Here is a 27,817-nt window from a genome sequence, read left to right on the forward strand (position 1 = left end):
GAAGTTAGAATAAACTAGAATTACCGCCAATGCATTACCATGCAGTTTATAAGCAAACCGTCTAGACTTGCATATTATACTGTATGTAGTGAATATGTTTTTGTGGAACATTATGATGTCATGGTGAAGCTGACCTTTTAGATATAAAATTTCACCACTCATTTTATTCTATTAGACATTTGTGTGAAATGTTGTCATAATTAGCTTTTTGAGTTAAAAAAAAATGCTTCTGAGGTCACAGTGACGTTGACCTTTTGACCTTCAAAATCTAATCAGTTCATTCTTGAGTCCAAGTGGAAGTTTGTGCCAAATTTGAAAAAAATATATTTTTATGTGATATCACGTTCAGAAGAATGGGACCGATGGACAACCCAAAAACATAATGTATGCCATGGCAGCCACCAGTGTGGATGCATAAAGAGCAAAACTAACAAGTAACAACAACTTTTTCTGAACTAGGTTAATACATAAAAAGACCCGATGCCATATGACTCCTGAGCAATTAAATTTGTCTGAACCAAATACTGTATATGAATTAAGTTTTTGTCTTTAAACATTTTGAGACATTGAGTCTTTTCATCTATATTTCTAGACATTGAACTAAGAGGACGAGATGAGATGAGTGAGGTTGCTGAGCTTGGCAGGAAGTGTCAACTTCTTTATAGTAGAGGATAATGCAATGTCTACATTTGATGTGCCTCAGGGTAAAATAGGATTAGCCCAAAAAATGTGAAACCTGCCACGCTCCAGAGGTTATATGGCCTGTGGGGGAGTCGTTGTTGCCAGTGGAGATGAAATTATTGCTAGAGATAGAGAACAGCAATGGGAAGTGAATATGACTGTGTTCCCTTTTTTTGTATAGACTAAGATTGTGTCTGTGGATGATGTCATCGTCCATCAAGGATGTCTGACAGTCATCCACTACTCCTGCTAGAGAGGAGAGACAGATGGGTGCACAGGAAGCAAGATGAGATCCTGAATATCAAATAATAGCCTTAAATTAGTATGTGCCAATTCAGTAGACTTCGCCCTAACATATAGTAGACCAGGTAAACTGCCAGGTTTCCGAATAGGGTTAAGTGGGACGTTCAAGGTAAAAGTGAAGTTCATGTTAACAGGCCAAGTTAGCCCTCTGAGCGAATGTGTGTATATGACTCCTCCACAGTCTTCAGTTGCAACTTGGTTAACTCACTATTATAGGAATTAAGACAATTTCAATTTCCTTATAAAATACAGGAAAAAAGGCAGGGGAAGAAAATTAAAGTAGAACCTCTGTTTAATTTAGAGGGAAGATGATCCATCTGTAAAGTCATTTCATACAAAAGGTAATGCGGTGTTGCCTTCCTCTCTTCTGATTGCAATAATAAACACACAAGGGCAAATCTATGATGTAAATTTATTCATGCTTCACTTGCAGAGTGTTTTAGTTTATCTCAATTCTCAGTGACTTCAAAAATAAAAGTGCTATTAACAAAGATACAAGTAATGGGACAACCTTTCTAGACTTTAAAATGAGCCCCCACTGCAAAGGTGTCACACACACACACACACACACACAAACACACATGCATACAGAATGCCTGCCTGCAACACTGTGTATGAAAACAAAATGCCAAACTCCCCTGACATAAATTCTGCATTAGCCGTTGAGAACATCCATGTTGCTCTAGCAACGTAGATATAGTGTAATTACGGTCTTGCGGGTCGGTGTAATAAAGCTAGACCCACAGCCCCGTGGCCCCGAGGCCCCAGGTAATGGCTTTTATGGCAATCATTGTTGCCACACCGCTACACAAGGAAATAAATATGAGGAGCTCGGAAAGAAGAGCTTCAAAGCCACAGTTCAAAGACAGGGTGCAACACCGTTTTCAGACCAACGGATCTCTCCTCAGACATATCTAAATTTACATGAAAAAGAATATCTACATTTACATTAAAAAGACGGAGCTCCCTTCTATAGGGTGCCCTCTAGCTTTGGCTGCAGGTTTGTGGAGGGTCAGTTGGATGACACCTTACTGTTTTCTACTCATGAAATATTGGTATACTAAAATATACCAGGGCTTCCTACAGCTTACTTTAAAGGCAAGGTCATCTAAAATAAAGAGCACTTCTGCTGATATCAGAACAATTTCCAAGGCTGACTAGAGCTGTTCAGTACTAAAATGTATAGGCTGAAAGAGGAGCCAATAACTCAAGTAAAGGTTTTGCTGTGTGGCCAGTAAAGATCTCGTAGTCAAGCTATGTTCATGACTTCAACACATAGCACCAAAATCTGAAGGGGGGAAAAAGCTCTAGATTTTTCTGAAAAGAGTAAAGGACATTAAAAACTAAAACGTATCATTTCTATCTGCGTACAAAACAGCTGTAATCTAATGTGAACTGTCTAATGGAAGCTGTTTTGGCTTAGGCATGACTGAGCATCTCCAAAACGTTTCTGCCATTTTTGTTCCTCACACCTCCTCTGTCTGAGTGAGGATAACTTAGTCAGAAGGAATTCAGAGCAAGGCTGCTTAGAGGAGGGTTTAAAAAAGCTTTGATCAGGACCCATGCCAGTAATCTGACTAATCCATAAGGGGAGCAACTTAAATCATGTTCTTTTGTAAGAGGTTATGTATTGATGTATTGCTTTAGCAAGTCAGCCTGCCCTGTGTTTATAAAAAAAGCCCATGCTACCTGGTGATAATGAACAAAAGTGTCTCTATTTCATTATTTTAGTAATTTTGGAATTTTAGAACATTATGCACCTTCTGGTTATTTATGATTTGATTGTTTGGTTTCCTCTAATGTATCTCTGTATGTACAGCAGGTGTGCATATGTGTGTGTCATCTAAACAGCTGTGGAGAAGATAAGAAGCCCACTCTAGTTTTTAATCCTGAACTCCAGGTGGAGCGGATTTCACTGTTTCTTTCACTTTGGCATGAAAATGTGTGCAAACAAGTGATATCACTTCCATATCCCTGCCACTCAGAATTAGTGCACTGGCCTGGAAGGCAAGGAGCACAGCTGGGACAAAGCTAACTTAAGGACAATAGCACACTTCAATTAGAATGATATAATGAAAAATTGTTTCTCAATTTAATTCATTAACCCCTCACAGTGTTCTCATACAGTTCACTTTAACAAATGATCCAAAAGCCTTGCAGAGAGAAAGGATTATAGAGCTGTCATTAAATCTCTGCCTTTCTTAAATCTCATGGAGAGAAAAGATTGGGGGGGTGAATGGATCCGCAGATGAAACAGTGAGAAAGAAGAGGCGATAAATAAAAGCCAAAATAAATGTAGAATTGTGTTTCATATTTTCTGACACCCATGTATGTGTTCTTGTCTGCATGGCATTTTCAAGACTACAGAAGAACAAGGAGCCCTTTGTGGTGTAGGATGTGGTATTTCATCTACAAAACTCTGTCAGCTCCTTTTATCTATTCTTAGTAATTTAACCAGACAAAGGCAGACAATGCAGGCAAACACAAGATAGTTCAGTGGAACTTTGCAGGCTGTAACATCATAGAATGAACTGGAGTCAAACTGCAGCGATGGCGATTATGAGTGCTTTTCAGGTCAGGATACGCCTTCTATCAGGCAGTCCATGTTTCCACACACGTGATATCTGTCAGGTGTGGTCATTATCTCAGCAAGGTGAGTGGTGGAATCATTTCCACAGCGACAAAAGTTTGCCATGTGACCTTATCAAACCTTTTCCTCTTGCCTCCCTTTTCTTTTTCAGGGCCGGAGTTCATTTTGCCCTTTCTATTCCCCCCTGAAAAGTTCACCATCCACACCATCTCTCTGAATAGTATCTAGGGAGTAGATCTTCTTAGTAAGGCTTCAACAAAAAAAAGGGTCGTACCGCACCCCACTGTATTTGTGTGTGAAAGAGAGATTGAGAGAAAGAGATAAAATGTACCACTTTAGTTATAGGTTGTAATTAAGAGGTCTCAAAATTACCCTGCCTATTCAATCTTCTCACACCTGAAGCTCCGTCTGTATCACATGCACACACGATCAAATACACATAAGTCCTTTCATACTCAAGATGCTTCGTCTCCTCAGCACATTCCCCGACTATCTAACACCTCCCAGCGTGTACACTGGTTATGCAAACTCTACATGATACTTCGGCCTGTTTCCAAGCTACTGTTGCTACGGATGTCTGTCAACATCCTCCGCACACACACTCACACCATCACTGCCATCAAATAAACAGCTTATTTGTACCGCCGGTCTGCCACTGAAATGTGTGTTAAGCAGATTAAAATGTTGAGGACTTATGTTGGCATGCCAGCAGCCTGGCCTCAGGTTTGTTATGACTCAGCCCCACCAAAAGTGAAATGAAAGTCTCAGAAGCGACATGACAGTTACGGAGAGACCAATTAGGTCTACTATTAATACTATTACTCATGCATTCAGGCTTTTTGTTTTGCTACTTGTAGTCCCTGGTTTATTTGTGATGCACTTACAGGGCACTGTGGCGATTGATGTGTTGCCACACATCTGTCTCTGTCCATCTCCCACCCATTACCCTTTCTCATGATGGCTCTCTCATCCGTCTGCTTCACTTCCCTTTGCTTCTTAATTTCTTTTTAATTAATATGGGGTGTCTTTTGATAGGCTAATAATTTACAATACACTGTGAGTCCTATTCACGCCATTGACTGTGCACTACTATCAAGGATGCCTTGTATAATTAAAAAGAACCTAACTAAACATACTTGTTAGGATCTGAATTAGTGTAGTTATAATTGGTCATGTTTTTTTTTCACCCTGATCCACATCCAATTCCAGAGTCTGATCTGAAAAAATATATAAAGGAGCGAGAAAAATGCAATGTTGATAATTAAATGTTAAATCTGACTTTGGCACACCTTTTTCCTTACTTCCTGCTTAAAACTAAAACATTGATCTTCTTAAATAATTTATATATGAATGAAAGTTTAGCTAGGATAATCTGACTCGTGAAACTGATGTGACATGTTCCGCGAGAAAGAAGAAATATGTCTGTTGGAGCTTCAGAAACACTCAGTAACTCAATGTTACAGAATGGAAGTTCTTCCCTCACAACTAATACTTGGCTGAGTACAGACACATACTGTACATTTGACAACAGCCAAGTTTAATTTGCGTCAGCTGGCACAATGTTTCCGCCATTGTTTGTAATTTTTACAACAGAATTGGCTTTGTTTCAGAAGATTCCAATCCTTTAAAATATGACCAGATGGACAAAGATACGAAACTTCAGGATTGGCTTGGAACTTCACGTCTAATCATCATGAGGCAAGATCAAGAGAAGCAAGTGGTGAAACTGTGCAGCCACATAATGATTCTATGTAAGTATGAGAATATCTTCTCTCTGCAAGTAACAAAGTCAGAATGCAGGGCGGCGAATAATGCACCATTCTCTCTAAATAAGAAGGCATAAATACAAACTGACTGCTAAACCTGAGTGAGCAAACACTATAGGTAAGTAGACTCACTGATGCTCATGATTTTTGGGTAATGAGGTTAATAGTTGTTTTAGGTTGTGTTTGGACCAATTAACACCGTTAAAAAAACCCTGTCTCGCTCATTCATGTCAATAAAAGCATTGTATCTGATAATCATTTAAACTTAATGGACACACAAACTGGACTGCCCAGATCATATTTCGTTTTCTTCAACAACCTCCAGTCAGGATTTGGACCTTTTCATAGCACCGAGACGGCCCTTTTTAAAGTTATAAATGACATCCGTCTTAACACAGACTCTGGCAAAACTTCAGTATTAATGCTATTGGACCTCAGTGCTGCATTTGACACTGTCGACCACTCAATACTTTTGGACAGGTTGGAAAACTGGGTGGGGCTCTCAGGCACAGTCTTAAACTGGCTCAATTCATATCTACAAGATAGGAACTTTTTTGTTTCCATTGGCGACTTTGTGTCAGAACAAACCAACGTAACGTGTGGAGTCCCCCAAGGTTCAATCTTGGGGCCGACTTTATTTAACATCTATATGCTCCCACTAGGACAAATCATGCAAAATAATAACATTGACCACCATTGCTATGCCGATGACACCCAAATCTATGTAGCGCTATCACCAAATGACTATCGCTCCATAGATCTTCTGCGCAAGTGCATTGAGCAAGTCAAACACTGGATGTGCCAAAATTTCCTTCAACTAAATGAGGATAAAACTGAGATAATTGTTTTTGGTGCTAAGAAAGAAAGGTTTAAAGTCATCCAACACCTTCAATCACTGTCCCTGAAAACCTCAAATAAAGCCAGAAATCTTGGGGTTATTATGGATTCTGATTTACATTTCGACAGTCACATCAAATCAGTAACAAAATCGGCCTACTACCACCTTAAAAATGTAACAAGACTGAGAGGGCTCATGTCAGCTCAAGACTTAGAAAAACTTGTCCATGCCTTTATTACCAGTAGGCTAGACTACTGTAATGGTCTCCTTGCACGTCTTCCCAAAAAAAACTGTCAGGCAGCTACAGCTTGTTCAGAAAGCTGCTGCTAGAGTTCTAACAAAGACCAAAAAATGTGAGCACATTACACCAATTCTTAAATCATTACACTGGCTTCCTGTACATCAGAGAATTGATTTCAAAATCCTGCTGCTCACATATAAATCACTACATGGCCTAGGGCCGAGGTATATCACTGATATGATCCCACTACATAAGCCTTCTAGATCACTAAGATCCTCTGAGGCCAATCTGGTAATGGTTTGCAGAGTAAACTCAAATCAAGGGAAAGCATCATTCAGCCATTATGCAACAAACAGCTGGAATAAACTTCCTGAAGATGTAAGACTTTCACCCACTCTGACCATTTTTAAAACTAGACTGAAAACTTTTATGTTCACCTAAGCTTTCTGCTAAATCTTCGCACTTTTAACGTCCGCACTGTTTTGATTATTGTCTATGTTTTTATTCTCTTTGTCTTTCTGTAATGCATTTTAATTCATGACATGTTGTGCTGTGAAGCACTTTGAGTCTGCCTTGTGTATGAAAAGTGCTATACAAATAAAGTTGCCTTGCCTTGCCTTTGCTTTGCCTTCTGATGATATTGCACCTCTGTAGCAGCCTCGAGCCAGTCACCCAGTTAACTTATCACACACTCAAAGTAAACCTCATATACCATGAAGTTTTTCATTTCATGGATGCAGAGAGAGACGGATTATAATCTTGCGTTGCCGAGAGTGAGCTGTCACCCTGCTGCATGCTGTCCAATCATGTGCATTGACAGACCAACGTGGTAATTTAGATTGCAGTGCACATGTGTTGTTTTTGACACTAGGAGTTGCTAAAGTGAAAAAATTTTCACATTCTACACATAGTAGATTTTAAGAGTTGAAAGTGTTACTTGGCAAAAAAAATCAATGGATGTTGATTGTCAATGGGATTTTCTGTGTCAACAATGAAAGTAAGGATGCTGCTAGCAGGTCCAGGGAAAATAAAGCAAGAAAAACACTGTGTTTGTTAGGAAACCACACAGCTTGAACAGCACAACTCAACAAATCTGAGATAACAACAGTGTTAGTAGGACTGTACAGTCCATCTTTCTTCACACTTAATTTACACTACATTGCAGTAGCTAGCCACATCACCCACGTACATCGGCAAACTGGCTATTGTTAGTCTCCCTATCTAACACAATTTCTTGTTCATGTTAGAATCATATTACCAGCAATAATGTGTTAAATTAAAGTTGTGAAATACATCTTGAAATGACCTTCATAGTTTATATTTGCTATTCAGGCAACTGTAAGTTACATTGTAATCGTTGTTCTCTGAGTGATGAGACTATCTCTCCACCCAGCTACATATTCTATATGTAGGTACAGGGAATGTCCCCACATCAGTGGATAATTATTCAAGTCACACCAGTAGTACTGGCACACATGGGTATAAGGCACAGGTGTGCATGGTCACTCTGGTTTTCCTTGATCAACACCTGATTCTGAGTGAATGCAAAGTGGAGAGATAGTCTCTTCAATCTGAGAACAAAGGTTACAATGTAAGTTACAGTTCTCTATCATATTGTGACAATCACTCCAGCCAGCTACATATTCCATATGGATGGGAACATGTTAGAAACCTCACAAAGAAGTGGAGCAGTAATGGAATCCTGAAATCCCCACCATTGACCAACTAAGGGACTACGTATATACAAATGTACAATATTTAGCCACCCTCTGAGCTGGCAGCACAGCCAGAAGTTGTCTGCTGCAGCTGAATGCTTAGGTGCAAGGTGCTACCTACCTCCTGACTGGTCTCGCAAGACGCCAAGGCCAGGGACATCAGGGGTGAATGGACCACTCAAATCTGGCCTACCAGACACAAGGCCAACTGAAGGATTTAAGCGGCACCCCAACACAGGCCTCTGTGAATCGAATGAATCATAGACAAATCCTACCACTGAGTAGCATGCAAAACCGATTTCCCAAAGGGAGTGGATTCAGCCACATTCAGGGAAGAGAATCAGGCGAACGTAAACGGAGTTGCAGATCTCTGTAAGTAATGCCCATTTCCACAATGCCCAGATGGTCCCGACTCCATAGGTGGAGTGTACCAAACAACAAAAGATCAAATATCAGATTTCCTACTATAACTCACAGAAAACACTTTTAATTGTGTGAGCCACTGATCAAACAACTGAACCATGCACTGTTTCCATAGGAACCGTATAAAGTATTTGCTTCTTTCTGGCCTCTGCCTCATGAACTAATTACTAACTAACACTCGGGTTCATTGTAAAGACAATCCACACATTATCAGTTTTGTCTCCCTTTTGTACAGAATATCCCAAAATAACTAGTGTAACTTTTAATTTAAAAAAAACAAGCCTGTCTTTTTTCTTGCAGTGAATCCAAAATGTAACCTTTAGTAATGATGATAAGGTGAGGGATGAGATATTTGGAAGAGGGATATATAATGGCTTTGGAGCGGTAATACATACTATGTAAGGGTTATTGAACCTGTCACTGATTTAAATCCATTTTTACATTGTCACATAGTTTTCAAAATTTCACCCGACACATTGTTAGTTTAAAAAACACAACAACAATTATAGCCAATTCAACACACATGTAACCCACATGATGTGGGACAAAACTGATTGAATACTTAAGTGGTCAGATGGATGGATTGATTCAATGCAGAAGCAATATTGTTTAGTCACCAAGGCCAACAGCATTAGATACAGCACAGTAATTCAGATTAAACCATAATGAATAAGCAAATAATAATTACCACCTTGCTGCTGCATGCCTTCACCAACCAGTCAAGTTGCAGTTTACATCCATGTCGGTTTAGGCTCATATGACTTATCTAGGGAAGACTTTGAAGGAATTTAATAAAAAGGTATTAAGTGTATTTTGGCTAGACCTAAATGGAGGCTGTCACAATATTGGCATATATGATTCTAGTGAGAAACATGTTGTCTTCACTTAGAGACTTTTTTTTACAGAGGAGTACAGAGGACAGAGTTGGCTGTGCGGACACTCAGCAGATTCTGCCTGATACGACAACAGTATGACGCAGACTGACAAAATATGCAGATGAAATTCGACAAAACATAATTCAGGAGGATGCCGCTCACTGACAGATCTGTGGACAGATGATTACCGCAAAATCATTTATTGTTGTCTGTATTTGCATTACAAAACATCCACAAAATTACAGGTGATGGGATGACAGAGTACCTTGCCAGCTTATTAGGACCGTTTTACATTTGATTGATGGCACATGTGTACAAGTTGCTGTGTTTCAGTTTAAAAGACTATGCAGTTTGATGTAACTTTTAATTGGTTATTTCTTTTTGACTTGACTCCTTGACTTGCACCAACTCGCTGGCGAGGCCTGTCGACTTTTTGTCTTTCGAAAGCTGTAGCTCTATATTAAGAGATATATTGAAGTCAATGGTCGGGGGCTAAATAATGCTCCAAGTTAGGCAAAATTGTGGCAAAGAGAAACTGACATGGCCATTTTCAAAGGGGTCCCTTGACCTCTGACCCCAAGATATCTGAATATCTGAGTGGATTCAATGAGCCCAATTGTACTCTTTGTCTACTGTGTGAAGATGTTAGTCCTCATAGTAGCCATTTCATAGTAGCGAAGCATTTTTAAAAGCTCACTGTATAAAATAAGCAGGTGTGACCTCTATCAAACATTACAACCACAGACTAGAGAGCTAGGACATTCAGAGCATGTTTGTCTTTCCTAAGTATATTGACAGTAAGAGTGTTTGTGAGCAGTTTTCAGAACAGAAATCACCATCCAATAGGCAAAAAAGGGCAATTCTTTCAGAAATCTCCAAATGTCAAAAGTCTTTGATCCCAAATTACAGCATGGATTTTCCTATGGTGTTCCTCAAGGTCCGGGTGCATTGATGTGGTCTGGGTGCCTTGATGTGGTGATTAGTTCTTGAGTGGTAAAAAATTGTTTACTTTATTACCAAATCTGTGAAACAAATGGTATTAAACCAAAAATTACTGAAACAACTTGTGAGACATTAGTGAGCATGGGAATGGCTTATATATTTAAATCTTAATGTACTAAGCTAAGATAATGTACACCACTTCTATGTGACTTCTACTGTTGACCTGCTGTCCTCCCCTGAGCATCCCGCCCCCAGACAAAAAGGGCTATTGGAGCTAATGCTCTGAAGTCAGGGGAGATCAGTGAAAAAATTTCAAGACTAGTTTGTTCCCACTGTGGCATTAGATGAGGCTCATTACATCTAAAAGCATTGAGGCGATGGTGTGAACTACAGTACAAGGCTTTAACACCACCATCATATCTCAAAATGCCATATTCTCTAAGGAATAGTCCACGTGACATTCTGGTTCACACATTTAACACACACAGTCAAGCACACAAAACCCACAGAAACACACGCAATTAAATCTGAAATTCTCTAAGTCTAGCTGCAAAAAAATCAACAGGGAATTTCTTTATACTGAGCAGAAGGCCTCTGTGATTCACAGATGGCTAGATGAACTGCAGGGCATTTATGTGAAAATTGAGACAGAAGCTTGACACAAACTAAGACACGCGCTTTATCATAAACTTGATCTCTACAGACTCTCACGCATGCAAAGAGGTGTGGGTTCCGACAGGTGAGAAAAACTGTACACTAGGTGTTTAAAGATGAACTAATACTGTAAAATAAATACAGTCAGCAGGGTTTCCCTGAAAAAAGAGTAGATAGGCACAGTGACAAGTGTCTTTAGTGACATGGGTCCAGCTATAGAAGTTACTGATGGCAGCATTAAAGTGAAATTCCAGTGTAAGATCATCCCAGGGTCTTTTTAGGAAAATTCCGTCATCAAATAAGCCAAGACAATTTTTTCGTGTATGGACTATTAACCTAGAGTTGAATGCATTAAAACAAATATTTAAACAAACACACCAAACCTCAGCAGTAGCATGTTAAGTGTCCCTACACATGAACCGAAGCACCAACAATGTAGTATGTGAACACGGAGTGTATTTAAAGAGTGTTTAAAAAGACTTACCTATGGCCCCGGTACCAGCTGCTCCTAATAATTTTCAAGTTAATTACCGAATGCAATCCAAAGGTAAAGAGCCCATTGATGATTTATTCCAGCCAAACATGTAAACGTTGTGGTTTGTGGCAGACACGGTAATCCCTCTGCCTCGATCGTCTCGATCAGCGGTTCAATGTCCAGATTCAAAACAATAAGCCACTGGTTTATCAGAGCACCGGTCATTGTACCGCAATGGCAGCCTATAAAAAGTTTCTGGGTTGTAAGCTTAATTTTTGTTTCGCAGCCCGGAAATATACACAAACCATTCTATCTCTCTTCACTTCAAGTTTACTAGTTCAGGCTAGTCCGCTTTACTTGTTCATCTTCCGGCAACACAAGCCCCCTGCCCCCTGACCTGAAAGATGCTGTGGGACTTTTCCGAACAATTTACCATCTATTATTAACTTATATTTCACCAAACTGCCACAAACCACATCATTTATGTGGTTTGCTGGAATAAATCATCAATGGGATCCTTCCATTTGGATTGCATTTTGGTATTCCACTTGAAAGGAGCAGCTAGTACCGGGGCCAGTAGGTAAGCCTTCAAAACACTCTTTAATACACTCGTGTTCACTAACTACGTTGTTGTTGCTTTCGTTAATGTGTCAGGACTCTTACCATGCTACTGCAGAGGTTTCGTGTTATTTGGAGCAGTATTAATGGTTAAAAAGGGACGTTTTAATGCGCCCAACTCGCCACCCCGAGCCTATCCGTGTCAGCCACGGCAGGCTGTTAGCGTCTCTCCAGAAAATCTATGTTAATAGTTCATACACGAAATAAATTGTCTCGATGGCTTATTTGATGACCCAATTTGCCTAAAAAGACCCTGAGATGATTTTACACCAGAATTTCACTTAAAGGGAGGGCCTGTAGTTTCTGTAACAACAGAATCACAGACAAAATTGCACATTAAAAAAAGCTATAATACAGATTCCAGTGCTAAAAGCTGACTGGAGATTTTTTTTAAATGACCATGTTTAATTTTCTAACTCAGCTGTCCCACTGTAATTGTGGTTTAAAAACTGTCTTAAAAATAGACGTTTTAGGAATCCCCAGATGCTTAGGCTTGTGTGCTCTTATCGCACGATAGTCTGTAGTTCTTTTATTTATTTTATATGATTTTTACTACAGTGACATCTTCTTCCAACGTGGAGTTTAAGAGAAAAACCTAAATCCACAGTGTTTAATTTCTCACATCTATGTTGGCCTCTACTATTCCTCGTCTTTCACTCATTCAACACTTTAACCGAGTATTGGATTCTCAAAGCGCCTGCGGAGTAATTCTCTCACCCACTTTCTCTTTCAATTTCTATCCTTCACTCTCTGTCACACTCATTCAGTCAGTTACACAGGATCACTCACACACACACACACACACACACACACACACACCTGGCCATTACAACTGACTAATGATTCAAATTGTATAATGGTTTGATCAGAGGTGTTGTGGTTATGAGTCTCTGCATTTCATATCTAAGCAACACAAATCCCAGAGGATAAAGCTTAGCTTCTTTTTGCGCACACACACACACACACAAACACACAATGTAATGTATCTAAAGAAGCAGTAAGGACCAAACACACTTGCTCTATTGTTATATAATATATTGATTCCGTTTTTTACCTCACAGTGTTGCCTCAAAACACTTTCTCTGATATTTTCATAGCAGAATATGTGTGCAATACAAAATAGCACTGGTTACTGGGGCATAACGGAAAAAGCAGAAATGTATCTCGTATCTCCATCAGTGCATATCTCTGTCTGCCACACATCTCTCAGCTCAGATATCACTGCCAAATATCAACCCACAGATTGGCTAAGTATGATAGTCCACCACCAGCGAGCAGCCAGCTTTAGTTATTCTGACTTTGATCCATAAACATCAGTGAAGTTCTACATTTCAAAAATAGAGTGGATGGGACCCCAGATCCATATAAAGACACTTTCCCACTTGCCCTACAGATCCTGCCAAAAAGACATATACATCAATTTTGAAGCACTACGAGAACCCCAGCACATTAAAGCAGGCGCAGGAGACAACAAAAAAAGATTGGAATCGAATGAAATACAAAAAAGAGAAGGGCACTGTATATCAAGACAAAGTCTGTCTGTATGTGTGCATCCACTTTCTGAAATAGTAACTGGTTCAGGGGCAGCAGCTGTGGCTCAGGAGTTAGAGTGGCCGTCCACTAATCAGAACGTTGGTGGTTCGACCTCTGGCGCCTGCAGTCTACATGTTGAAGAGTCCTTGGGCAAGGTACTGTACCTCAAATTGGGTGTGCGTGTGAATGTTCATAGGTCCTGTGGGCAGGAGGCACCTTGCATATTGTCTGAGTGGTTGCTAAGACTGGGATAGTGCTTTATAAATGCAGTTAATTTTACCATTTCCTCTTTCACAGCTCTCTCAATAACTGCGTGTTTGCAGCACATCTTAAAATGTAATTTAATAAATATTAACAACTCTACTGTGTCTTCAGGTGTACCATTCACAAGTTTGGCAAGTGGAATGTTTATCTCCCAGCCTTCGAGTTGTTGTCTACTACTAATACACTACAATACTTCTACAAATGTGTTTATGCACTGGGCACAATAGCTCAACTGGAATTTAGCCAAAGTCATTGAAAGCCTCTCAGCTGTCAGCTGTTCTGTTGATATTCAATTCATATTAATTAACTAAAGTTTATTTGACTATGATAATCTTCAAAAATATTACATTTCTTGATATTGGCAGAAACTTTGATGAGACATCATTGCTCATCATCATCATGCCCCCTTTCACTTAGACGAGCGCATGTTTTATAAATACTGTGGGAGAATTTCATTATGCATTGAATTCTAAAGCAATAAAACAGACCGATGTCTTTCAAAACATGAACAACTTGCATATGGCACACATGTTGCATTTTTCAAAATTATGCAGTAGGTGGATTGAGGCTCAGACCCAGGAGTGAAGTTACACTTTATATACCCCCTGGTTTGGACAGACTGTCCCTTTGGTCTCTTTACTCATTATGTACAGTGAGCACAGACACCACAATCATCTTTGGCAGATAATGTGTTGTGTTGCACTAAGGTGGCTATCATAGATTACAGTATCTCAAAAGCAAAGGTAAAGAATTGAATATGTTTATGTAGTAAACACACTCACACCTGCATATATATATATATTTATATATATATATGTGTGTGTGTGTGTGTGTGTGTGTTTAAGTGTTTGTTTGTTTGTTTGTGTGTGTGTGTGTGTGTGTGTGTGTGTGTGTGTGTGTGTGTGTGTGTGTGTGTGTGTGTGTGTGTGTGTGTGTGTGTGTGTGTGTGTGTGTGTGTGTGTTTACTACATAAACATATTAGATTCTTTATTTCTGTATAAAACAAGCCTAAATATATAAATACAATATTGTGTTCCAAATGCAGTACCTGGTTTCCATGGTAACAGGGTGGAAATTGTGTAAAGCTAAAAACTGCATAGTAGCAAAGACAGCGTCTTACTATGGTTAATGCTACATGCCTTTTATCACTCTGGTTGTCACACTGGTTTTAGCAAGAGGCACCACAGAGTGAATAGTCGACTGAGGGTTTTGATGATTAAATCCTTGTTACAAAGCTGGTAAATTAACCAACAAGTTAGTCTTCGAAATTCCTCTACCCCCTTTACCTCCTAATCCCTCATTCATGACACCATCTTTTCCTGTCCTAATCTTTGGGGTAACATGTAGAGGGGGGCCTGTGTATCCTCGAAACATCTTACCGGTAGCTGCTGAGAGTTGAGCACCCCCCTCTTGGTGGACCCCCCTCTGGAGCTGAGCCTCTTCCACGACTCTGAGAAGCGCCCCCTGGTGGTGGAACGCCCTGGCCCAGATGTCCCGGACGCAACAGATGAATCATCCCGGCTGGCGAAAGGCCGATCCCTGCGCAACTCTCTTCGTTCAGCCCACTTCTTCTTGGAAGCCATTGGTGTTAAAAATTTTGTCAAAAAGATGCGGGAAGTGAGGCAGCCACACTGAGTCGAGGAGGCTATTTTTCAATCACACGAGTGCCACAGGTGGCATCTTTACTTCATTCTCTACTCTGCTGCCTACTGAACAAAGCTGATTTTCTCTGTGTCTCTGTCCTCTTTCTTTAGGTCTTCTTTCGTACTTTCGTAAGATTGTGCAAGAGAAATGTCCAACTTTTCCCTTCTTCTGATCTTTTGATCGAAAGGAGTGTAACAACAAATGTCCACGTGCTTGGCTGCACTCCTGTGCTCTTCTTTTCTTCCCAGTAGTCTTTCTCTAGGAGGGATGAGAGTCAGAGAGGAGGTGGCAAAGCAGAAGGTGCTGTCTGCACCCTGTTGCATGTGCTGTTACTGTGGCTCGACCGTTGATGCTGTTTTCCCTCCTCACAGGGAGAGGGAGAGGGAGAGGGAGAGGGAGAGGGAGAGAGAGAGAGAGAGAGAGAGAGAGAGAGAGAGAGAGAGAGAGAGAGAGAGAGAGAGAGAGAACCGGGAAACAAGGCAAGGAAATGGGGGTGGAGGTGTTGAAGGGTCCAATCTTCAGATTCGGGTGAAAAGGGCGTCAAGATAGAGAGGAAATAATAACAAGTAACTCACAGTGGGCAGAGAAACAACAGGAAAGAAGAGCAAATGACAGTGAGACAGGTGGAGAGAAGAAAAAAGAAAAAGCTACCAGTCAGGGAATGCAAAGAGACAAGAAAGAGTCTCTGGAGTGCCGGGTATGCTGAGAATAGTGCAGAGCTGCTTTAAGCTGACTAAGAGGCACAGAGACAGACACCCCGTTCAGTAGTCAACCTCTCACTGTGAACACTACGCTTTGAATACCCACTGCTACAAAACCTCCCTCTCTTCTTCCTCTTGTTCTGTGAGCTTTCATTCACAATCTCATTCTTTCTCTTCTTCCTCTTTGATGTACATCGTTCACGGTTGCACATACAGACAAGCCACCTGAGCCTCAATGTCTCTGTTGCAATTGAAGAGTAAAGGACGCTATCAAATGAAACAGCCGGTTGTGACATTCTCTACTTTTTTCGATTTCCTGCTGCAGTCCTGGTCATCTTTTTCTTTCTTTCTCATACTGCACACACAAAGTATTCAGCTGTGCTAAAAGGGATGCCATGCTGTGGAGTTGTGGAATCAACAAAAAGGTGAGAACTTGATTTATTTCTGCAGTTGTGGATTATTTTATTTTTTTGGTTGTTCTATGAGTATTTAAAATGCCTCTCGCTCTGTTTTAGAGAGAGAGAGAGAGAGAGAGAGAGAGAGAAAGAGAGAGAGAGATAGATAGAGAGAGAGAGAGTAAAGAGAGGTGACAGTGTCTGAACACCAGGGACATTGGAATCATCGCTCCAAGCAACCACTTGCCACCTGGGAGTAGCTCTATTGTGTGTGTGTGTGTGTGTGTGTGTGAGAGAGAGAGAGAGAGAGAGAGAGAGAGAGAGAGATAGTTTGTATTAATGAGCAAGTGAAAGTGGGTAGAGTAAAAAAGCAAAACAGATATTCCCTGAAGGATGAGAGAAGAGAGAGTGAACAAGTGTGAGTGGGAGGAGGGAGAAAGAGAAACAGTAAAAACACATAATCGCAACTTTTGATCAAATAGAGAAGGACACCACCGGGACTTCAACCTCAGCCCCCACTACTGTATTGAATCACTGACAGAATTATTAATTTGGCCAAATATAACTTTTTTTTTACCGGAAAAGCTGACTGGAAATGGAAAAATACAAAGTGCACTAAAGTTGGAATGATGCTGAATAACGTTACGGATTTCCTGTATACAACAACTAACTTTTGACACTAGGGCTTAAACAATAAGCCAATGAGCTGAATAATACAAACTTATTCATCAATTCTTGTAAACTAAATATCATAGGGTTTTGAACGGTTGGTTAGACAAATCAAGGTATTTGAAGACCTCATCCTAGGCTATGAGAGTTTATGATGGCAGTTTTCTCCCTTTTCTTTGAACATTTTAGCAACAATGAGTAAATTCAGCAAATATTCAGCAGATTAATCAAAAGATAATGCTAAACAAAATGTATTATTTGCAGCCCAGTGGACAATGTAAATTGTTATCTTCCTGTCTGCTACAATATTCCAGACAGGACTATCCTACAAGTTTACAGTGTAACGTTAGTAATTTGCATTCAATTGCATTAATTTGAAACAATATAGCTTGTCTGACAAAGCGCAAAAGCAAAAGTTGCTCCAATGAGGTTAATTAATGACACAAGGTCCCTTTTCATAAACTTAAATAAAGTAAGTAAGTGTTAAATACTCAGCATTACTATTTAACCTTAACATTTAACTGACAACATCATCTTAATCGACAAGTGCTGTGCTTAAACTAACTGGCATTTACCACATGGTACCAATTAGTCACTTAAGATGCAACTTTACTGTTATGCTAGATATGCATTTTTGTTAGACTACACCACCAGATGGAGCTTTGATTTGAATTTGAATGATAAGAATGATAAAACGTTATAGGTGTAAGTTGCCCTGCCTTAACAGGTGCCAAAAAGCTAACAACATACTAGCTACCTATATGCTAAAAACATAACGTGTAGTAACAGTTAGCTAGCTAGCATGCTAAGCTACGTAATAGTTACCAATAACAGACCTGCTTAACATAACTACAATGTGTGTAAGTAAGTTACTTTATTGTTGACTTTATCTTACCTGACTATCTTATCTGTCATCTGTTTCTCTGTCTCTGTTCAGTAACTGCTTTATCTCATCTTTAACTGAATTGTGTCACCAGTCGGACAGTTTTTGGCTAAATTCTATCAAACTTTCTTTTAAAACTAAAAATACTAATGATGGTGTAATGTTATGAGTTCATTTAATGGTGTAACTAAAGTCTAACTTCTTATCTTTGTAACCATATATCGTTTTACAGCCTAGTTTATCTTTGTGTTGACAAGAGTCTCAAAAGGACTCAATTAGCCATGTGCTACTTTTGGCCCTAGTCGGACACCCCGATCTCCTCACCTTTACCACTGGGAGCTGCTAGTCGTCCAAATTAACATTGATGTTGTCAAAACATCCGGGACCATACTTCAGCCCTTATAAAATTACACGCTTTAACAGCTCCAGATTATACCGTAAAGTCTTCTTAATTTCCTTTTTAATGTAAACCACCACTCAGGCTGGGCGTCACCCAAACGTTCTGACTGCTTTCTCTTATCAAGGTCCCTTTTGTTTACTAATTTGACATGTAAATGCCCATATACACGTATGAAATTTCACTCCTAGATTATTATATGTCTTTAAATAAATTATTCTTTCACTTTGGTGGCGATCTCCCAGTAAAGGCACCACAAAAAGACCAGAAACTGCGGCAGAAACTGCGGCAGACACTGCGGCAGACCGGATGCGTCCGGATAGGGATAATATACCAGCGAGTGGTGTCTGACTAGTGATACAGTTACTGTAGATACTTAATGATAGGAGTCACCAAAGTCTAACTAACGCTTTCAAATTCTAACGTTAGATATAGGGCTACCTTAGGTCAAATATTTTAACTAAGGGCCGAAACTGAGCTGTATTTCTCATTTTTTGTCACATTGTGTCAAAATTAATCCAATATTTACTTTTATTTTTGGTCTGGTTTGGTCTCCTAGCAACTCCTGAGAAAGATACGCATGATTAGCCGATAGCTGACTTTCTTCAGGAGCTAGAGGCTTTCTAGGCTGTTTGGTCCTGAACAGGTAGGATACAATTGGTTTACCTTAATTAGAATATAAAACTCATATTGATTAATGTGTGTGTGTGTGTGATTGTGTGTGATTGTGTGTGTGTGTTTCATTATTCTTCTTTAATTCTCCCATGTATCACTATGTACAATTTCCAACCATTATATCCATGAAAACACCCGAGCAGCAAACATACAACCAGTCACCCTCAAAAATATTCATGTGTTTCTTACACACACACACACACACACACACACACACACACACACACACACACACGCGCGCGCAGTAAATGGATTACACACGACATACAGACATTCATACTGATAGCAGATGCTACCTGCCCATCATCTAATCTATCCACCCATCCATCTTCAACCGCTTGTCCCTATCAGGACACGGGGTAGCTGGAGGCGATCCCAGCTGACATCGGGCGTGAGGCGGGGTACACCCTGGACAGGACGCCAGTCTATCGCAGGGCACATAGAGACAAACAGAGACAGACAACCATTCACAACTACGGGTAATTTAGAGTCATCAATTGACCTAACACGTGCATGTCTTTGGACTGTGGGAGGAAGCCGGAAAACCTGGAGAAAACCCACGCAGACGCGGGGAGAACATGCAAACTCCACACAGAAGAGCCCCAGTCGGTATTCGAACCAGGAACCTTCTTGCTGTGAGGCCACCACAACACCGTGCCGTCTTCATCTAATCTAATCTAATCAAATCTAATCTAGTCTAATCAATTTGGGGTTCAGTGTCTTTGACATGCGGACCAAAGGAGCCGGGAATCACACCGCCGATCTTTCAAATGGAGCCACAGCCGCCCCTACACTCGTGTATAAACATGCACATGCTTTGCCTCCAATCTTGCAGGATCACTCACTGATCTCGTAAATAGTCAGAACTGTTTCCCAATAGCAGATGACCACGTTGTCTCACACGCAGCCTGGACAGGATTGTGTTAGAAATAACAAAAATGATAAAGCAACATTCGGAGTCTAGCAACAAGAAAACAAAAAAAATCAAAAGAGGACATCTTGTTCAGTTTCATCGAATGGGAGTTGCTCGCCTGACCAAAACCCTGTTAATCTCAGGTCATCTCATTAAACTTCAGTCAGTAAATAACTTATTTTTTGGACAGGCTTTTTAATTGGCTGTCTCATTAGTGGAGTACTGTCTCTCGGGTTGTGTAGTGTCAAGTTTACAAGTTATATGAAAAGAAGAAGAAGAGCAAAGCATGCCCCTGCAAAATGAGATGCTGTTAGTTGAAAGAATAACCAAATGCTTGAGAAAATTGCTCAGTTAGTTTGTAATCTCCAAAACAAATCTTCATTGTCAGACTTTCTTAACGAGACGTTTGCTGATGATCAAAGTGCATCTCTTCTCCAAAGCCATAAAAATAATTGGAGAGATGCTTTGATTTTGAACCCTGAAGTGCCGCATATCATCACCACAACAACACATTAGAGGCAATTCTGTGATGTTATTGTTTCAATTTTAAACTACACAAATTGATCTTTTGGAACAAATTATTCATGCCAAATGCCAATTTATCCACCATTCATATATCCATCTATATACTTAGATTGTTTTCTAAGTATGTGCTTTTAAATCCTTGCACATAAAATCTTCTCCACAGTATTTGTCACAAAAAAAAGAAAAGAGCTAATTCTCTGACAATCAGAAAGTATTTATATATATATACGGTACATGCACTATTTTGTGTCTCACTGACTTCAATGCACTTGTATTTAATTCATAATAAGTACATGATTCAAGAGTGAACAACTTCTGCAATGTTGCATACATCTTTTCCCCTTAGCATCCTTCTGAAATTAATTAGTAGCACTAAAATCAGAATTTTGCAGATGAGGTTTTAAAATATAGGCCCTAATGGGGTTATATTGTGCATAAAAAATAAATAAATGTGACCCTCAATTTATACATTCAATGCATGCAAAATATGAACTCATTCTGAAACCAACAGTAGTGTTTTGTCTAATCCATTGTCTGTCTTTTATGTTGAAGAAAACAGGGAGCATGTATACCTTCAGCTCTGTGCACAGCGGGGTCAGAACTCTTCTCGTGTGAGATTTCCTCGTCATTTTACCCTGGAGGAAAAAAGTTGGAAAGAGAGAGAGGAGAAAGTAAGAAAATACATGTACTTCAAACATTCTACGGCCTTCAAACTGTACGCATGATGCAATGCGTTGAAAGCATGTACACTGACACATTCCTTCCATCACTGAACTCCCTTAACTGCTATTTCAGTCTAATTATTTTCCAAGAGGAAATCCATGTGATATGAATTTATGTTTTTAAAGTTAAAATTCAAGAAAGCAATGTTTTCAAGAGGGTCTGTATTGTTGGTCTGTTGGTTGCCGGCAGGATTTTAATGAAATGAAAGATTCTCCTCCTGAACTTTGCCCCTGTGTTGTTGTTTTTTCTCAAAGTGCAAAAGAAAAAAAAAACATACACAAGGATCAGCTCTCAGGATGTCTCTGTTTCAGGGTAGGGCTGGGAGAATAATTCATAATGATAACTTATTGTCTTTCAATGAAATCACATACCAAGATATCATCATATACAGTAACATCATCTAAATACATAATAACAAACACATGCAACCTTAAATGTGTCAGATAATCTGGAGTGAAATATTTTGAACTAAATATCATTTGAAGATTGCGGTTTTGTGTTTACAACACACTATATGTGTGCATTACGCACAGTCAGTGTATAGCTGGGAAAATATTTTCTCTACAATTTCACTTGAAACGGTTTATTTTGCACTAAAGTTCCCAGCAATTTTCATTAGTCAAGTATTTAATTCACACTGGGGTAAACAGAAATAATCTTTACCATGTGGTTATTTCATATGGACTATTTATTAAGGAAATTTCCAGAAATCATGCATGATATGTACTGAGATACAGGGGTTATATGGAAAATATTCCATCTTCAACAAGACAGACGAACATAATGTTTCAAAACAAGATAACATGAAGAGGAAAACTGCAGAATGTGGATTTAATTGTTAAATAGGCCACAAATATACAAATAACGTAAACACACAATCATTGTCTTTATTTTAAAATATTTTAGGGTAAAAATGAATTAACTGCTATCATGACCAGATGCAGGTGTCAAAGGACCACAAATCAAAGAAAATTAGAAGACCATCTTTGGCATGCAGAGCTTTCCTCTCTCCTTATTTGATTTAATAGATTAGTTGATTTCCAAAGATAATTTCACGGGGATTTCTTCAAATTTCTATCATGCTGATCATCTGATTCCTGCTGCTAAGTCATCTGTCATAATCTGTATACTAATATCAACACATCTGCATGCCTAAAGGACAGACTAGGCCGTTTGCAAGTGTCTCCCAAAACGACATATATGAAAGTTCCATTTAATGTTTGGAAATAGTCATTAATTTAAACCTGGGGTTAACATTGTTAAAATGGAGCTAATTCGTTAAGTTCAAGCAACAAAACTACTTGATATGGTTTAAGAAAAGATGGTTTGGGTTAAAATTGGAAAATTTGTGGCGTTGGATGTCTTAAAAACTCAGTTTCACACGGGACATGAAGAGCGGTCTCCTGGGTGAATGTCCTTTTTGTTTGACCCAACCATCACCAACTTCCTCCCTATGCGGACCTTAGCCCTCTTTATACTTCCTGCTTTGCTCCCGCCATTATTACTATAGCCACTAGAGGTCCCCGCCTAACAACAAACGTAAATACGGATCGTAATAAGGTGCTTGCACAATCGACCTACAGTATACAGCTGTTTGTTTGTTGTTTGGTGAGGGCAGTCTTAATTATATATATAATGACAGCACAGTGGGGAATATTCTGATTTGTTGAAATTGCAAATATCAATACGTCAGTGCTCACGAAAGGCAAATAATGAACAAAATATATATAAATTAAATGTCGCTTTCAAGCTTCATTACAGCGGGCTGTAGACGTGAGCAAGCAGAGCTGTTCTTTGCTCCCCTGACTTTGCTTTCTCCACCTACTTATCATTTTCTCCCATCTGCAGTGGTTCCCACTCTCCATCCATTCCGTCTTTCATACTTTTTAAATGTATTCATCTATGAGTGCCATACTCAGAGTCTGGCATGTAGCCACCTCACTTAAATGAGCAAATCAATGTAGGAAATTGGTTTAATGAATTCTGGATTGTCTTGTTCCTCGAACATGGAAGAGTTTTATAAGTGGCTCATCTGAGTCTTCCCTCCAACTCTGCATTTATATTTTCATAAACAGACATCACCACCATCTCTTTTTTTCACTTTACAGTAAATTTATGCAAAGGGAAAATGACATCTCTCACCTTCTCTCATCTTCCCTCATTCTCATACCCTTTCCCTCCCTCAAAACCAAACCAGCTGGATCACATAATGAAAACAATTAACAATTTGGTATGTTGTCAAATTTAAATACCTGCAGAACTGATTGGAAATAAATATTGAGTTTATTCCAAAATAGACAAGGGCTGCTGTCAACCCTACTGATAATAAGCCTCTATCTCCTCTCATATCCGAACACTAATTACTGCTTCCTCTCTCTGTGCAACAGAAAGGTTGGGGATGCATTTTTAAGCAGGCTGATGCCATCAATAATTCACGCACAACATCCACAGACAGTATGTGTGTTTCTGTTTGCCTGAATTAGTAAATTTCTGCCTGTTGCTGGAAGCTATTTCTGGACCAAAGATAAAGGGATCTACAAAATCAACACTGCAGCTACAATATGAACCGTGCGAGTTATCATTTGTGATCATCCGGAAACTGCAAAAATCAATTAATATTTGTTCTTCTGATGTTTCGACTTTACTGCAGCTGTCTGTATTTCAGCTGGGAAAGATTCAACTAGCTGACAAGCTGTAACGGTCGATGAGCCAAAAGCAAATCCAGCCTCCTGTAGAGAAGTGTCACCAAAGCTGTCCATAGTGCTGCTTAACTCCTACACATTTCACAGGCTGTTTGAAAACAGCCTAAATGGCAGCCAGCGAACCCCAGATATTCTCAATATGCTCACAAGATGAGGCACTGGTAATTTCCAAACATGTGTCTATGTACGTGTGGGTTTCAGTGACTTACTTGCGCTGGCTTTTCTGTTCGAGCCACACACACACACACACACACACACACACACACACACACAGTAATGAGGGACAGCTCATCTCTGTCTAACCGACAGCCACAGATCGACCTGGAGACTAGTCACGGATCACTGAAACAGGGGAACATACGATACACACATAAACGCACACAAATTCCATCTGTAATGACAGACGCAGAAAGAGATCTGCACAGGTCGTAACTGAATCTTCAGATACTTTTGCATCTTGGAGATAAACTCTATAAAACTAGGAATGCTGTCATATTGCACTTGAGGCTTTGAAGGTGTAGAAAACTAAACATCACATATGACAGGTGATTACATTTAACTCTGTTCTCAAAGTCCAAAGAAAGAAAAGTCAAAAGGAAAAAGACAATCACTGTTTAGGGGGCAGAGAATCCCTCAAAGGCTCGTTCTGGGGAAAGTGTTCCAAATCCATGTTTTATCAGACTAACAGGGATCAGGCTAATGTGGATGATTTATACATGGAGAGCATATGGTTGCTTCAGTGTCCAACGGTCAACAGATGGAGGCGCAAAGCAAGAAAGAGAGGGATTATGAGGAAGACAACTATCATTTATTTAGCCCCCAGCAGCAGACCACTTTTCAGCATTGATCTGTTACGATGGCTTACATAATACACTTATCCTCACCCAATAAAAATTAAAAAACAGTGATCCCAAAAGCAACACTTGTTACTTGCCAAATCAGTGTCCTGGTTTCCACTAATCCCTAACCACCCTCCACCACCACCACCACACAAGCACACGCACACTCCCCACCCCTAACTTTGATTTCAGGAAACTTTCTGTGCATGTATTAAAGCATCATTATTGTTGGCAGTATTGTATTTTTTTTGCATACAATCATAAGTTTCATCAGTATTCAAATTCAAAATGGCCGACGCCTTACCACTCTGAAGGTCTCTGACGCTCCTTTGGGTATCGCTTTCACTCTCACCCTTACTTCACTTGAGTCTTGAACTTCTGAATCCTCTTCTGTGCAAAAATCCTTCTTTCCTTGAAAAAAAATAAAACAACCAAACTTTAAGCAGAAATGTGTAAAGTTGGATAATTTGACAACCAGATGAGGAGAGAGAGAAACAAAATAGCCAGATGATTGGAAGGAGAGAGAAATGGTGGATGAGAGAGAAGATGGCTGGCTCCAGGAGTCAGAAGCCACAGGTGGCCAAGACGTCCCTCTGCGAGTGGAGGCGTGTTGGAGGACACGGCATGACGCTGCCTGTGTATGTGTGTGTATGAGAGTGTGTGACACTGTCAGTCTCTATTAAAACACATCTGTAGGTCCAGGAGAAACGCCGTCGAGGACAAGGATTCAGATACTCCGCAATCATCTGGTTACAGCCTAAACACACACAAAAAAAACAGCCAACCCTTCCTCCAGTTATCATCACAGGTATTGTAATAATCTAAAACTCTTAGCCACTCCGACTGATTTGTTTAAGTGCTTGTTATGGCGAGCCTTGTCTGTGTTTGAGCCTGAAAAGTCAAAAAGAGGAAGAAGATAAGGAACACAAAGGGTATTTCTTCTTGTGTTCACACCTCTACGCAGAATATCTCCCAACCTTGCAGCTATGACGATTAGGTAAATGCCCAAGGTGGTGAAGATGAGGCAATTGCGTCCATTTGGCGCTCCTCTGCTCCTCCTCATTGGCTGATCAGTGTACGCTTTGTTTCCTGCAATAAGCTGGCATGGCCTTGCGCTTCAGCAGAGACGAAGTGAAAGAGAATGAAAATGGGGGTGTTAGGATAGACCTTCCCTTCAGGTTTGGTTACTGCCTAGGCCTGATGTGCATGTGGCAGGCGGAACGTCATCAACAAAAGCACCTGAGTCACAGTTACTCTGAGGGGCTGCAGGGTGGGAGACTGTGTGTGTGTGTGTGTGTGTGTGTGTGTGTGTGTGTGTGTGTGTGTGTGTGTGTGTGTGTGTGTGTGTGTGTGTGTGTGTGTGTGTGTGTGTGTGTGTGTGTGTGTGTGTGTGTGTGTGTGTGTGTGTGTGTGTGTGTGTGTGTGTGTGTGTGTGTGTGTGTGTGTGTGTATCACCTCCAGTGATTCAGACCTTTGAGCATCTCACCGGGGCAGGTTGCTAGGTGAGGCTGTTACGATGCTCACCCCTAACACACATGACCACACACACACTGCGCAGTTTGAAGGGAGCGGGGTTAATGATAGCAAATAAAGAAAAGTAAACAACGGGCGGCTAACAAGTGCTAATTTAGTTCGGCGCTCTGCTATGAATTAATGAAGAGATCACTCGGATGCCACAGCAACAGAGGGGAGGAGCGGTCTTGGTGGATGACAGTGAGGGGCCCCTGAGATCATTTTAGGGCCCTCAGATGCCTCTCTGTTGTCTGGAAACATGAGCATGACATAACATCTCACTTGTATCCATCCATTAATAAATATTCTTTTCTACCTTTACTCCTTTGTCTTGTTTTTTTAAAAATGAGTTTATTTTCATTTTTCAATCTATCTGCTATGTTTTGCCTTTCCATCCATCCTTAAACTTTTCCCCTCCTCTCCTCCTCGTCACTTTGTCCCTTCTCCCGTCATGGCCTGTCTACACCGATGCAGCTGTGAGATTGCAAAGTGGCCCATCCAAACGTGGCCTGTCGCATCAGGCACAAACTGGTAATGACCAGGGCTTCATTAATTTCCACACGCCTCCATCATGCAACCGTACACACCTGCTGCATAGGCACACATACTGCACACACGCCCATAAACATAAACCTCCTCAAGCTTAAACGAACCTTATACAAGCTCAAATCAGACAGGAGAGACAGGTCTAAGAAAAGAGTGCCTGAAGAAGATAAAGCAAGAGGCGTATAATTTCAGACAATAGTTCCACAAAACAGCTCGGCAATTAGTAATCAATTACCTTACTGTGTGTAAGCAGTGAGTAGGTGGTTCTCTTCAAACTTGCTAATGCAAATACTTCATGTAGGGCACAAATAAGAAGAGACAATAATTGTGGAAAAGGAGCTGGATGATGAGGAGGTTGAGGGGGTAGAAGAACAGCGTGGACAGTGAAAGTGGAGTCAAAGAATAAAGGACATTAAAAGCGTGTGACCTTAAGTTGTAAAATGTTCGAGTGTTTTACATTAGGTAAGCTGGAAAATAACTTTAAACATTAATAGGAAACAATGTCACTAAATTCTAAGCAAAGGACAGAAAGCCATTTCATCTCATTTTACCTGTAAAGATAATGGCTGCCCCTTAACACAAAAAAGAGCAAAGAAAAGTGCAGGGCACTAGAAAGAAGGGAACCATTTTGAGCAGTAGAAGACATTTTGTAAACAACTCATACGAGCCAAGATAGGGGACAATACATAAACACAATCAGCTGACAAATATTTCCATATAAATGTGGTTTAATAGAGGTTTATGGTTTCATATGTGATTGAAGGGCAAGGACATT

At 40.1% G+C, this 27,817-nt stretch overlaps 1 protein-coding gene across 3 annotated transcripts in view; it reads right to left on the reverse strand.

Moving 5' to 3' along the window:
* trpm3 (transient receptor potential cation channel, subfamily M, member 3) overlaps nt 1-15,501 on the reverse strand; it is a gene marked incomplete at both ends in the record, with an annotated part of 133,644 nt that extends 118,143 nt beyond the window's left edge. For all 3 annotated transcript variants that reach the window (XM_083912673.1, XM_083912674.1, XM_083912672.1), the window contains one exon: nt 15,298-15,501. In XM_083912673.1, coding sequence (XP_083768799.1) covers nt 15,298-15,501 — 204 coding nt within the window. The remainder of the gene's footprint in view (nt 1-15,297) is intronic.
* Between the last annotated feature and the right edge of the window lie 12,316 nt (nt 15,502-27,817).

This window comes from Echiichthys vipera, assembly GCF_963691815.1.
Source record: "Echiichthys vipera genome assembly, chromosome: 4".
NCBI lineage: Eukaryota > Metazoa > Chordata > Actinopteri > Perciformes > Trachinidae > Echiichthys > Echiichthys vipera.